Source organism: Schistocerca serialis, chromosome 12, assembly GCF_023864345.2.
Source record: "Schistocerca serialis cubense isolate TAMUIC-IGC-003099 chromosome 12, iqSchSeri2.2, whole genome shotgun sequence".
In the NCBI taxonomy this organism is placed as follows: Eukaryota; Metazoa; Arthropoda; class Insecta; order Orthoptera; family Acrididae; genus Schistocerca; species Schistocerca serialis.
In genome coordinates, this window is record NC_064649.1 from 12521795 (window position 1) to 12537275 (window position 15481).

General features: G+C 47.8%; 1 protein-coding gene across 1 annotated transcript in view; it reads left to right on the plus strand.

The window, feature by feature from the left end:
- LOC126428349 (uncharacterized) overlaps nucleotides 1-15481 on the plus strand; it is a 657372-nt gene that overhangs the window by 566040 nt on the left and 75851 nt on the right. Inside the window, exon 5 of the mRNA XM_050090281.1 lies at nucleotides 10617-10814. Coding sequence (XP_049946238.1) covers nucleotides 10617-10814 — 198 coding nt within the window. The remainder of the gene's footprint in view (nucleotides 1-10616; nucleotides 10815-15481) is intronic.

The following is a 15481-nucleotide window of genomic DNA, read 5'->3' on the forward strand; positions in this document are numbered from 1 at the left end:
GCCACCACTGTGCTTCGCCCACTGATATACTGACTCTGCGCACCTCTGAGGACACAGCTGGGAGGACCCCGTCCACCTGCCTTTCACATTCCCACACATTCACAATGCACGTGCTTGTCACAACTCGAAACCGAAAGCTGACAGCTAAACACTGGACACGTGTGTGTGTGTGTGTGTGTGTGTGTGTGTGTGTGTGTGTGTGTGTGTAGGCGCGCGCTTCTGTACATGTGGCATTTGGTAGTCATCCTCACCCTCAAGACGGATAGGCAGACCAAAAAAAAAAAATTTGTCAACCCTAACACAAATTCTGCTGATAATACTACTAGTTGGCGAGACTCAGCGGGACCAGGACCACCTCTGGATATGTTCAACGCAGCTCTGGACGAAATGTTAGGAGCAATAAAAGTTCCTCAGGTTTGGTATATCCATCATCAGATACCACAGAACTACCAAAGTGAAGGAATGGTCAAATGGTCAAATGTGTGTGAAATCTTATGGGACTTAACTGCTAAGGTTATCAGTCCCTAAGCTTACACACTACTTAACCTAAATTATCCTAAGGACAAACACACACACACCAATGCCCGAGGGAGGACTCGAACCTCCACCGGGACCAGCTTCACAGTCCATGACTGGAGCGCCTTAGACCACTCGACTAATCCCTTGCGGCAAAGTGAAGAAATGCCGAATGCTGCATTTCATCTGTTCTTTCTAATACTCCCCCACATTCGTTATGGGATTAAACTCAGGTGATTTATCGGGCTAGTTAATCGAGGTTCCATTACGCTGCCTCAGTGTTTTTCAAACCAGGAACGAATGTTGTCTCCATGTTAACGGAAACTTGAATAAGTGGTTTCGAGTCATGGGACGAAAAGGAACCCCAGAACCTCACAGAAGCACTACCAGCACAAACTACAACCTCCACACACTGGAGATTAAACGTCTCATTGGGTTGTCAGTGCACTAGTGTCATTCGAAAAGGTACAAGACCGCGATTCGTCGGGCCAGTTTACACGGCTCCAGCCAGCGACTATTCAGTCTCTGTGCTGTTTCGCACACTGAAGACCTGAAGCATCATGTGACTATGTAAACAATGGTCTTTCACGACGTACCCGACTTCAAATGCCTGTTGCATGAAGTACCCTTCGCAGTGATCGCTGAGAAACTGCTTGAGATGGACATGCATCCACTGGCAGCAGCAATTCCAGTCGAGCTTGAAACTGAATGTCACTGACAAGGCGTGACACAATTCTCCGGTCCCTGTCGGTTAGGATGTTTCTACGATCGCTGCTCTTCCGTCGTGTTACGTGCCTATGAGTGGCACTTCATCCCTTGTAGAGACGTTACACGCTTCGCACCGATACATCAACCAATTGGGAAAATTCGTTCACGGTGTGGCTGTGGACACATACAAACACTGCAGTTCCTTTGCACCATTTGCCACAGTGACCCACGATATTGCGCCAATTCCAGACAGCCGACTGCCACATACTGCTGCTGTCGTGACTTGCGTCATCGGCAGAGGGTCATATGACCACTTGGCAGCAGTCCTACACCATCTACAGCGCTTCAAAGTGGCCAGGGGGTTCTTTTAATCAGATTAGTTAATATTTTTCTCTCGTGAGCTTATTTCAATCTAATTACTGGCATCTGCTAAAGTGGGGGGTACCACACGGTTCTGTTCTAGGACCAGTGAAATGATATCTCACTAAACATGACAGATGCTTAAAAATTTCTCTATTTGCAAATGACACAAGTCCATTGTGAAGATGTAGAAGGCAAGAAAATGCTTTAGCAAACAATATCGATTAACTGAAGCAAAAATCAGGAAATTTTCATAAAAGAGAAATGTCATTATCACACGGCGAGGAAGGAATCAGTGGGGAAGAACATTTCAAATTCTTCGTGCTGCAATGGGCGTTCCTCCTCGTTTGAAGTACAGCATTCAGGATCTTGTGTACGATCTAAATTTTGTTCCCTTAACTGTGACAATAATCTCCACTGCCCTAACATTGTTTGCCTTGTGTACATTATGTCTATTATAGCATGCATTCCACATTGTGGCGCAACTCTGTGAATTTGCGAAGACTATTCCCATACCACAAGAGGGCTGTAAGAACGATGTGCAGTGTGATTTTGCGAACTGCGTGTAGTCCATTGCTAAAGCACCTTGGAATTCTAACTCTGGAATCTCTGTACGTATATTGCATTGTGGGAGATTTCATTAATAACATTGACTAAAACATTGCTACAGTCACTCACTGAACAAGAGGCGCTAGAATAATCATTTCTTAGGTACGCTATTGTACAGATTGGTGTGCACTGTTTTCAAAAGGCATCAGTGCTAACGGAATTATGTGATACATGCATCCCAGATTTTCAATTCTACGTTGCAAAGTTTGCGTGTGGCATACGCGTTTTATCCCGTACAAGACTTCCTCAGAGCAGCTTAGAACTTGCCATAGTAATGTGTTAACTACTTGCATACAGGGTGTCACAGGAGGAATCGACAGTATTCCGTGATAGGACAGGAACGATCATTCAAAGCAAAAAAAAAAAAGGCCAGTGAATATTGTCTCTACAATCTATATCTGAAGAGCTGTGGGCACTTCGATACAGTGAAGCAAATCTCTTCTACTGCAGTCTCTTTGCTTTCCAAATTTTTTGGGAGGAGGTAGTATGGACCAAAACAAGAAAACTATTGTCCAGCAAACAGGCCCTCTAAAGTGCATACTTTAAAAAGCATGAGCACTTGTTCAGCAGAAGTTGTGTATTTCACAACAGCGAAGGTAACCAACTGCTAATAGCTCCTAAGGTATGCATATTAAGAGGCCATGTTTGCTACACAAATGATCGCTTCTGTCATATTCCTGAATATTGACCACTCCTCCTGGGACACCCCGTATACCTAAAATCGCGAATCTTCGGTATTTTTTAACAGCATTGTTTAAATACGACAGCATCATTTAAATACGACAGCATCATTTTCTTATGACACAGCTTTCCGTCACAGGAGCCAACCACCCTCGAGGTAAAATTTAAAAAAAAAATAGTATACGGAATGTATCACAATAAACAGCAAAACAGACACGTGTGAAAATATATGATAATACAAGGAAAAAAAACTATCAGTGAAGACAGGTACAAAAATCGGGCGTTTGCGAGGTAATTCCGAACGTGCCATGGAGAACCGCTGCTGACTTCATAACGAAATATTGTCCTAGTTAACACACATGTGTTTCAGATATAAACTTTTCGATTAAGTCCCCATCTAACTGAGCTCAAATTTCAGCCACTGCCGTCTTATCATGCGGGTTTCACTTCCCGGTGATGTCTGCCTTGTTGGTTGGATGGTTCGTTCGTTTGGGGAGTAAAGGGACCGAACTACGGGGTCATCTGCCCCGTGCTGCCGGGGATTTTCCTGTGGTGGGAGGACTGGACCAGTGATGCCAGTCGACGAGCTACTGATGATGGAGTGGTAGCGGGACCACGACAACAGCTGGCAGTGCGATGTAGTGCTCACCCCATGCCCCCCCATACCGCATCCGATGGTGACTGAGCTAGGATGACTTGGCGGTCGGTCGACTATCGCGTGCTCTTCAGGGCCTGATTGCGGGGCTTCCTTTCCATTTTCACATTCCACAATGAAATTTACTTACTGTGAGCCCTATGCGATTTTCACAACGTCGATTGCATGATTTCATGGCAACCGCGAATATTTCATTGACAATCTGTTTTGACTACTGTGGAATCGTTCACACAGTAGCAATACGACTAGAGAATCTACAATCACGGGGTGCGTCTTTCATTGCCACATTAGAGTGGAATGTGATACAAACCCAGATGTTGTAGATCGTCTGTAACGTTATAAAGCAGGTTTTCTATCTTTGTTGACAGGAACGAAATACACTTGAGATATGTCAGTATAAGCCAGAATCACTTCCCTCCAGGTTTGATATTCTTCCCCAGTGTCAGATTAATGCAACCATGTAATTCTTTCTCACGCTAAGTTCCATTAATCGGACCATAGACACAACACTAAAAAGAATTAATAGTGGCTGTTTGCTGTCTTCTTCTTTGTAAGAATCAACCTACACTAAAAAGAAAGGTGAGGAAGAAATGCTAATGAAGTTCTCCGAACCAAATGCAAAACCACCTACACTTTATGGTACTGGGATCTGGCTACTAACACAACTGGAAATGAACGAAGAATACGAGCGGCGGAAATGTGATTCTTAAGAAGAGAATCTGCTTATAGACCATCTACGACAGGTGTTCCCTAACGGCAGTAAGTGTGGCACTGGCGATACGCAAAGACATTTCAGATGGTAAGCGTAAAGGCAAACAAAACACGCAACGACGTAAGCATAATTATTATGTTACGTTAGTCTTTTTGCAAAGTAAAAACAGATTGATTGAAGGTCGGATTATGGCTTCCACAGCCCTCCTTCATTGATCGTCACTGTCCTAGCCGGGAATGATTCATCTTCTTTTGACGTTCACGATATTTTGATCGAATCTTGTCAGTGTTTATTCGGGCCGCCTTACAAATGGTTCAAATGGCTCTGAGCGCTATGGGACTTAACATCTGAGGTCATCAGTCCCCTAGAACTTAGAACTACTTAAACCTAACTAACCTAAGGACACCACAGACATCCATGCCCGCGGCAGGATTCGAACCTGCGACCGTAGCGATCGCGCGGTTCCAGACTGTAGCGCCTAGAACCGCTCGGCCACTCTGGCCGGCAAAGGGAATCCTGCTAATGGTTAGCAGAATTCTTATAGTCACTGACTGCAAATATACGTTGTGCTCTCACCAATTTTCACTGCTGACCCTCGTCACCGCATTCTCACATCGAATTAGTTCGCACACGCATGTAGGCAACCCAGTTACCAGACTCGCAAAGTAGGCGGTCTTTACGTGTTCTCAGACACATCACGAGCCGGCCGTTTTGGCCGAGCGGTTCTAGGCACTTCAGTCCGGAACCGAGCTGCTGCTACGGTCGCATGTTCGAATCCAGCCTCAGGCATGGATGTGTGTGATGTCCTTAGGTTAGATAGGTTTAAGTAGTTCTATGTCTAGGGGACTGATGACCTCAGATGTTAAGTCCTATAGTGCTCAGAGCCATTTAGACAAATCACGTCAACAACTAGGGCCTACGAATTGACGTTTGCCACATCAGAAACGCAGCCCATATTCAGAATTTGTAGTGTGAGTTATAAACTTAGATATATGCCCTGTCCACTGATGTGTGTGTCCGTTTTCAGTATGTGTTGTAGTTGCTGCACAGTTATCTTCTGAAACCTGGATGTTCTTACGAATAATCCTGTATGTCCTGCCACCCATCTCCACTCCCTTAGAAGACTAAACGTTGGGAAATAATCTTTTCGTATTGTTACTTCTAACAAGTTAATTAAAATAACCATAATATTTTGTGAAATAAAATTGATGGGGCCAAGGTGGGACTATATGGAGGATGACCGACGACAGTGAACTCGAGGTGTCAGATTGCTGCAACTGTTTGTTCGGCTGTGGTCATAGTGAATGAGTGGGAGCGCATGTATGGAGAAACTCGATTACAGCAAGTTCTTTCTAGTACACCGACATGTTAAGCTACGCACAGCCATGTTACACGCTACAATTCAGAACCCTGTAATGCCAGAGGGTCGGGGCCGGCCGCTGGCGGCCGAGCGGTACTAGGTGCTTCAGTCTGGAACCGCGCGACCGCTACGATCGCAGGCTCGAATCCTGCCACGGGCATGGATGTGTGTGATGTCCTTAGGTTAGTTAGGTTTAAGTAGTTCTAAGTTCTAGTGGACTGGTGACCTCAGATGTTAAGTCCCATAGTCCTCAGAGCCATTTGAACCATTTTGTGGCAGAGGGTTGCGACTTCCGTCATCGAAGCAGGAAAGTCGACCATGTCTTGAAGACAGGATACATCTCTGACATATAGACACTACTGCGAAAAGGTCCGCCAGAAGGTTGCCTCCAGAAATAATATTTTCTGGAAACTCGCAAAAGGCAAATGGGGAGTGAAACCTACTACCCTGAGAACCACCACCCAAGCACTATGATTCTCTAAAGATGAGTATGCCTGCCCAGTATGAACCAGATCAACCAAAGTGAAGGAGGTCGCCGTACGTCTTAATGACACGTGTCAAATAACAACAGGAGGTATGTAACCCACATGCCTACCATCCCTAGCAAAGCTGCTGGTATTGGTAGTCCCAGCTCCTGAAGAACATCTCACGAACTCAGAGGCTCAGACAAATCATCGATCATTAACAACCTGCCTGGATGCCTGGACAACTGAGACCCCCATAAAGGAACGCAAGACTTCCAAGAGGAGCTTAGTAAGCACACCCTTACACAACGGGTATAGCAAATGTAAAATAACTGGGAGACTTTCAGAGCGTCCGGGTGAATTTCAAGACTTACACTCAACCGCAAGACCTTCTGCACTTGGTCCAAATCATCAATAGCTAGTTGGAAAATCCCGTGGAACAAATCTGTAATGGGATTTGGTAACTTAGCAAATATACTCGGACCTCGGATCTTAGGCCCTTGACCACTCAAACTCTGCTCATTATTCCCGGTAGAGCTCAGACTTTCCTCCTCCTCATCATCATCATCACGAATTCGTTCCAATCCTAATACACCCGCCTTGCCCTGCAATTCATTGATCTCCCGATCAAGTTGCTCGAGCAAGTCCTGTTGTTCCTTATTCAAGGAGAACGCCTCCAGATCTCGAATACAAGAGGACCAGTGGCATAACTGGGCCTGCACCCGCCCCCTCTGCTTAGGAGTCGCATAGGTCCCCTGTGGAAACTTAACATTTCGGAGCATGTCTTCAACTCCCCGACTAATCAAACTTAGGGCGTCACTAACTTGCCCTATCACCTTCCCAGCAATTACAACCGGGTTATGCAATGCCCCGTTCAATCTAGCAGTTAATTCGGACACCCCACCCTGCACGTGTTGCTGCCGAATCCCGAGTTCATAAATCAATTGATGCTTTTTTAACAGAGCAAGCCCCGGGCAATAACCTTGCTCTATGCCGGCGGTAGTCACCGAAATATCACAAACAGCAGCACTCGGCAAATAGAGGGATCAACAGCAAATGCAAAAGAGTGAAGCAGTTAGTTTACACTCCCCCCCACTGATCAAAGGGGAACAACCACGCTCAAATCTACCATCTGATATACTCTTTCTACGGGGTCAATCAATAAACTATTCTCCCAATCAATTTCAATAACAAGCGACAAACAGCCAATTATCTTTAAGGGTAATGATAAGGGAAAGGATTAATTCGCCCCAACGCTTCGCTTTAGATTTTGCATTTATTGTCACACCCTTTAGTGCAAACCACAGAACAAGTGAGTGTAACAATGAGAGAATATTTGTACTCGTAATATTTGCTATATAACTTAAGAATTACTTAATAAAGAATAGGAATCTAAAATTATTCCTTTTTAACAACATATTTATGAGACCATAAACGATAAAGATCAACGGTTAATAAAGTCCCATAAATTTGAGCAAGAATAACCTTTACAGTCTCTGAATGAAGTCAGTAGGTGACATAGGGGACAATCAGAAACATTAAATGTTTCTTTACGCAATTAAGGACGATCACTCATTAAGAATTATAGCTACAAACTAAAGAACATTTATTTAAAGAAATTAACATAAATAGCAAATAATTAAGTCACGTCTCAGTAAATATATCGACCCGCCAGGTTGGCCGAGCATGATAGCGTGCTGCTTCCTGGACTCGGGTAGGCGGGCCGGCCCCGGATCGAATCCGCCTGGCGGATTAACGACGAGGGCCAGTGTGCCAGCCAGCCTGGATGTGGTTTTTAGGCGGTTTTCCGCATCCCCCTAAGTGAATGCCGGGCTGGTCCCCCACGTCTCGCCTCAGTTACACGGCTCGCAGGCATCTGAACACTTCTGGACTGTTCCATGGATTACACTAGTCGCAGACAGTTGGGGTACATTAATTCCTTCCCGGGGGTATGGAGTGGCGGCAGGAAGGGCATCCAGCCACCCCTTCAACTACCATTTCCACATCCGATTAACCATTCCGACCCTGCGTATCCGTGGGAAAAATTGGACAAGCAAAAGAAAGAAAGTAAAGAAAGTGTCAGTGAATGTATCAAAACCAAATCTTTCAGTTCTATAACAATGTTGGATCGTGGAATACGCCGAATTACCGACCCAGAAGGCTAAATTTTACCAAACAGCAATTTCTCCAAACCTAGAACTATCTTAATAATACTTAGGTTATCCAGAGCTGCTTGACACTCGGGCAACTCTTACACCAGCGTGGCTCAGCAAAGAGGATGGCTCCACCAGGGGGAGGAAAAATTTACCCGAACTCATCTAACACGAGCCACTAGGTTGGACGAAGACCAGTTGGCGATCTTTAATCATTAACCAAAGCATGTTGGCCAGCGAACGAAAATTACAGAGGCCAAGGTAGCTTTATTTGTGCTCACAAGAATTGATAACTTCTGCAAATGAGATTCCGGCAGAACTATCGCCTTAGTATCAATACGGGACTTCAGAGCTTAGGAGAGCAAGTCAACAACAGTCTCTACCAAGTAGGCCGGACATTTCAGACAGACCGAGCAACCGACACCAGTCGTGGCTAGGCGGATTGCCAAATAGAAACTCTAGCACTACCTTAAATAAGATTAAATAAAGCACTTAAATGCCGCGGGGACTAAATTTCTTAACACAAGAATATATACACAATAACAACGACGAAAGTTAAATATGCCTATGTACCAAAACACAACAGATGTTGGTGAACATTAACATAATCTCGTATTTCAGACATCCATAAAATTAATTGGCTACAGTCCACTCTATCTCTCCGCCAGACAGCACAAGGTAATTTACCATTTTACAACGTGCTTATCCAAATACTGACCTACGCTGTCCATGGGAAAACAACGGCGTGCAGAAGGTCCACAGCCAAAAAACAATTTTTTTCATCTTCTTCTTCTTCTTCTTCTTTACGACGCACACATAGCGTTCAGATCCACGATCATGCAAGGGGGTAATAACATACACGCAATTTCTGATCACAAACTCAAAGCAGAGAAACGTTGCTACACAGTTATTAATAGCTCCGACAACACCGGGAGATTGGCTACTCCACGATGTTGTCAGAGCTAGCAGAGATAGCTGTTGATCCGTCAAAGCAGACTGCCAACACGGGTTGATAGCCAGTTGCTCACTCCACACAGCCACTTACGGTGTGTTGCCCGTGTGCAGGAGTACTGTAAACTAAACCTCGCGCTTCTAGTTGCTCCCAGTCGTAAGAAAGAATACCAGAGATATCACCTTGTAGTTCCAGCAGCTGGCACCACTAGCGATTCGTCCAATGGGTTGCACGCCCTCGCACGACGGGCTCCCAGCCTGCCTGGCTCCACCCAGCTGTCTTCGGTGCTCGAGGAATGCACTGACCAAACTACAGGGCTTTGGCTGCCCACAGCCCCGAGTAATGTAGGAGGTCGACCGCGCCTCGCAGCTTCCACAGCTAGCGCCCGACCCAGTGAGTCGCGCAGCGCCATGCTTCGTCCTGTGCGCCCCAGCTGAAAAAGCAAAGATGCTCATGCCCGAGGACGCGTCAAACATAACAAGCCGATCGCTGATGATCGACCAGCGATCTGGCTCACAGCAGTGTTCTCAGAGCTAACAGAGATAGTGGTCGATCCATCAAGCCAGACTGCCAACACGGGTTGATTGCCAGTCGCTCACTCGGCACAGCCACTTAAGGTGTGTTGAACACGTGCAGGAGTACTGTTAGATAAATCTCGCGCTTCTAGTTGCTCCCAGTCCTACGAAAAAGTAGCGGAGACCGTGTCTAGTAGTTCCAGCAGCTGGCACCATTAGCAATTCATCCAATGGGTTCCAGAATGAGATTTTCACTCTGCAGCGGAGTGTGCGCTGATATGAAACTTCCTGGCAGATTAAAACTGTGTGCTGGACCGAGAATCGAACTCGGGACCTTTGCCTTTCTCGGGCAACTGCTCTACCAACTGAGCTGGAAACATCCCCTAGGCTGTCGCTAAGCCATGTCTCCGCAATATCCTTTCTTTCAGAAGTGCTAGTTTTGCAAGGTTCGCAGGAGAGCTTCTGTAAAGTTTGGAAGGTAGGAGACGTGGTACTGGCAGAAGTAAAGCTGTGAGGACGGGGCGTGAGTCATGCTTGGGTATCTCAGTTCGTAGAGCACTTGCCCATGAAAGGCAAAGGTAGCGAGTTCGAGCCTCAGTCCGGCACACAGTTTTAATCTGCCAGGAAGTTTCATCCAATGGGTTGCACGCCCTCGCACGACTGGCTCTCCGGCTGCCTGGCTCCACACAGCTGTCGTGTATGCTCGAGGAATGCACTGACCAAACTACAGGGCTCTGGCTGCCCACAGTCCCGAGTAATGTCGGAGGTCGGCCGCGCCTCGCAGCTTCCACAGCTAGCGCCTCGACCCGGCGAATCGCGCCACGCCGCGCTCCCCCGCATGGCTTGACCCCGGCCGCGCTGGCCCCCCGCGCCGCCCAGCCGCAGCCAGCCCCGGTGTTGAGAGGGGCCGCCCCCGCGCCGCTGCCCGCAGGGATCCCGCTGGCGGTGCACGGGGCGCGGCCGCCGTCGCGGGCCTCCAGCCAGCGCAGCGCGGGCACCGCCGGCTCCTCGACGGGCGGCTGCGGCTTCGCGCCGCCGCGGCGAGCCTCCAGCGACGGGCTGGTCAGCCTGGCGGGAACGGCGCGCGCGTGCGCGTCGCGCGGCGTCGCGGTGCCGGCGTCGCGGGCAGGTGCGGCTCGAGCCGCGGCCATCTTGCTTATCTCGTGCCACCTGACGGCCACCGCGGCCAAGGCGGCCGCCGCCGCCGCCGCCTCCACCCGCCGCCGCAGCTCCAGCGAGGGCGGCGGGGGCGGTGGTGGTGGCGCCCGGCCGGACGTGGAGGCGGAGGAGGAGGACTCGGAGGCGGAGGCGCCGCCGCCGCTGGCGGGCCCGGCGCCCACCCCCACGCCCGTCACCAGCGGCGCGCCCGCCGCCCTGCCGGACCCCGGCCTCGACCTGCTGGACGCCGACTCGGAGGACGAGCCGCCTCTGCAGCAGCGGGAGCCCGGTGAGCAGCCGGGGGCGGCTGGCGGCGGCGGCGGCGGCGGCGGCGGCGGCGGCGGTCCGGCCCCGGGCCCGAGCCCGGGCGCCGGGAGCGGCCCCGCCCCCGCGGCCGTGCGCGGGGGTGGCGGAACCGGCTACTGCCCCCCGCCGCCCTCCGCCTGCTCCACCGCCTGCGGCACGCCGACTCTGCTGAACAAGAGCGGACGGCTGACCGCAGGTGACTCCACCCCCCATCCTTCCGTCTCCCTGTCCCTCTGTTCTATCCTGCGACACGTTGGACCTTAACTGATCTCCACATGTGTGTACCCTGATGTCCTGCAACTCTCACCTCCCTACCTCTTCCATGCCTTTCTACCCAGCAACACATCTAGACATGAGATGATACCCTACCTGCATTACTACCTGACAAGACACCTCCAATCCCCTGTCTCCCTACCTCTCTCTCATGCATCCAGCAAACACATATAGACATGCTCAGTGATGCTGGCACTCTCTCTATATATCATTATGTTTCAACCATCTCCTTTGATGTTTCTCACTGCTCCACACAGCAATATACCGGGTGATCAAGAAGTCAGTATAAATTTGAAAACTGAATAAATCACAGAATAATGTAGATAGAGAGGTAAAAATTGACACACATGTTTGGAATGACATAGGGTTTTATTAGAACTAAAAAAATACAAACGTTCACAAAATGTCCAAGTGATGGCGCTTCGTCTGATCAGAATAGCAATAATTAGCATAACAAAGTAACACAAAGCAAAGATGATGTTCCTTACAGGAAATGCTCAATATGTCCACCATCATTCCTCAACAATAGCTGTAGTCGAGTAATAATGTTGTGAACAGCACTGTAAAGCATGTCCGGATTTATGGTGAGGCATTGGCATCGGATGTTCTCTTTCAGCATCCCTAGAGATGTCGGTCGATCACGATACACTTGCGACTTCAGGTAACCTCAAAGCCAATAATCGCACGGACTGAGGTCTGAGGACCTGGGAGGCCAAGCATGACGAAAGTCGCGGCTGAGTACACGATCATCACCAAACGACGCGCGCAAGAGATCTTTCACACGTCTAGCAATATGGGGTGGAGCGCCATCCTGCATAAACATCGTACGTTCCAGCAGGTGTTTATCAGCCAGGCTGGGGATGATGCGATTCTGTAACGCTGTACCTCTCACCCGTCACGGTAGCAGTTACAAAACCAGAGTCACGCATTTCCTCGAAGAAAAAAGGCTCAATAATGGTACATGTGGTAAATCCAACCCATATCATGACTCTCTCGCTGTGCAATGGAGTTTCCACGACAGTTCTAGGATTTTCGGTAGCCCAAATTCTGCAGTTGTGGGCGTTGACAGACCCTCCGAACGTGAAATGGGCTTCGTCGGTCCACAACACGTTACTCAACCAGTCGTCATCTTCCGCCATCTTTTGAAACGCCCACACTGCAGATGCCCTCCGCTTCACTAAATCGCCACGTAACAGTTCATGATGCCGATGGAGTTTGTACGGATAGCATCGGAGGGTATGCCTAAGTGCCAACCAAACAGTAGTGTATGGAATGCCGGTGCGAGGTGCGACTGCACGAGCGCTGACTTCCCCGTGCACAGACGAACCCGCTACAGTCTCCATTTCTTCCTGAACTGTCTCAGCAGCATTACGCCTTGTGCTCGATCGGCCACTACGGGGTCTATCGTCTAAACAACCCGTGGCTTTGAACTTCGAAATCATTCTCGCCACAGCTGCATTTGTCAACGGGCCTTTACCAGTTCGAATCCCCTTTCTACGGTGATAGGATCGTAACGCTGAACTAGCACATTCCCCATTCTGATAATACAGCTTCACTAAAAGCGCCTTTTCAGGTAATGTCAACATGCTGCGACTGCTGTCGCATCTCATTCTCTCCCTCATTACAGCTCCTTTTATACACGATTGTCATGTGCAGTCACTGACGTTTTGCTGTCCAGCGCCATCTGTCGGACATTTTGTGAACTTGGTTTTTATTTTGTTCTAATAAAACCCCATGTCATTTCAAGCATGTGTGTCAGTTTTTTCCTCTCTATCTACATTATTCCATGGTTTATTAAGTGTTCAAATTTATACCAACTTTTTGATCACCCAGTATATCTTTAAATATCTTCAGTCATTGGTACTGAAGGTAGATTACACTGCTGTCTAACTATCCACCTCCATATATCTTACTGTTCCATTTTCTACAGTATTAAATATCGATATCAACCTACACCTCTTTTGTTTTTATTGGCTTTTGGGATGTGCCCATACTGCTGTACAAGGTAGGAGCCAGGCCATAAATATCTTAGGTAATCTGTTTAAAAAAAATCATATTTCAAAGGCCGCAGTCTAATCTTCACAGGTTCCCTCCAAGAGTTGCTTCGGTTGTGCCCACACGAGTAAAGGTGCCTGTCTCTCAGCACCAAGGCAATTCTGTCCAGCTAAAGCTGTTGACAAGAGACCACCACAGTTGTTTGCTGAAATCATTTAATGTCAGCCCTGGATACCCAATTCTAAGTCCTCATTGCTCGACCAACCATACATTGTCGTCAGAAGTGGGATGCAAGAACTTCTCTCTATTTGCACCTGAATGCAACCATCTCAACAGTAGAATGTCATTTCTGACGATAGAAACGCTAGGACAGCACAACGTCCACTCACCAAGTGGAGAAAATCTCCGACCTGGTCAGCCCCTTCGGTTGGTAAGCCACCATGCTGAATGTATAGCTACTGAGATGAAAAACCTAAACCTTTACATTGTACCTAACTGCTCAGTCAGCAACTTGTCTGGAGGTGACTATGCTTGCCAGCTGCACACCCCTCACCTCTTGATCATCTCTTCTATCCAACAACGTACCCAGCTATGGACAGATCCCCAGACAAACATTGGTCACTTACTCTGGCCCCACCTCCAGCTGGTTTGGTCTATCCTGCGACACAACCAGACATGAACCAGTCCCCACACAACTATCCTATCTGCAGTGGCTGCAGATGCCTCCATCCTCCAACCATCTACTTCCATTCTTCTGCCAACTTCATTTCACACAACAGTACAGCCCTGGAATCCTCTGAGATCAGTAATGCTGACAGTAGATCACATTGCTCGCCAACTACCATTCTCCCTGTCTGTTTGTGGTCCTACACTAACACAACTCAACGTCAATCCATGTCCTTACTTCTTACTTCATTGCCCACATTGTCCGATATTAGTTATACATCGTTCTGCCTTCCATTGTCTCCCTTTCCTACCTCTCCCTGGTGCATTCACTCAGAAACACACCCAGACACGAATCTCCGCCCTTACTTCAGTATTACCACCTTGTATGTTTCAAATCCTGAAAGTCTCTGAAATCGTCAGAAATGACTTTACCTTTGAACTACTCGCCTCCCAACCTCTCCCTGGTCCATTTCACACAGCCCTATACCCACACAGTAACCTGTCACGTTCGGTATCAGAGTGTGACCACACTGACTCTATCTTGGATTTTCAATTGCTTGCTTGCTTACTTGCTTGCCTCCCACCGGTTCATTCCACATTGTATTCGATCCACAGATAAAGTTCTCCATCTAGCACTCCATACATGGTTCAACACCCAAGATCAAAGACATTGCCTGCAAAGAACTTAAATCTCTCATTGCTCATCTCTGCAGTTCATTCCATCCAGACATGAAGACATCACCTTACGACAATAGTAACTACTTCAGTAACCAAGATCACTCACTCTAACCACAAGTGACTCCATCCCGTCTCTTCTACTTCTCGCCTCCTCACCTCTTGCTGATGCACTCAATAAAATTACAAGCACACAGCACAGGACAGATCACTGACGTCTCTACATGCTTCTTGAATGAGGACTTTCTGACTGGCAAAACATTTATGAACTGGTTCCCGATCTATTTTGCGTCACAGTACATCTAGACATTAATATATTTATTCACAAGTAACCATACCTGCACCGTTTCGTGGTGTTAGTGACATCGACACAGCTGTTCTGTTAGTCCCCTCTTTCAGACAACTTGCCTTCCCACCTCTTCCTTGTCCAGTATGACAATAACGCATTTAGTAAATTATACATCACCTTTGTCACTGTCTTACCAGCTTCTGTAGCTGATGTCAACGACAATGACAACAGGTGTCTCTGATTATAATAGTCCACTGGTCCATTCTATGCTGTAGTACACCAAGAAAAATGATCTGTCCTCCTTTCCACTATCATAGACGCTTTGGTGGCTCAGTTCACGGTGTATGCTGGCAGCCATTAACTCTACCCCTACTGCAGCTCACCTCCTTATCCATCCCTAGTGCCCTACAAACAGTAATACACGCAGATATGCA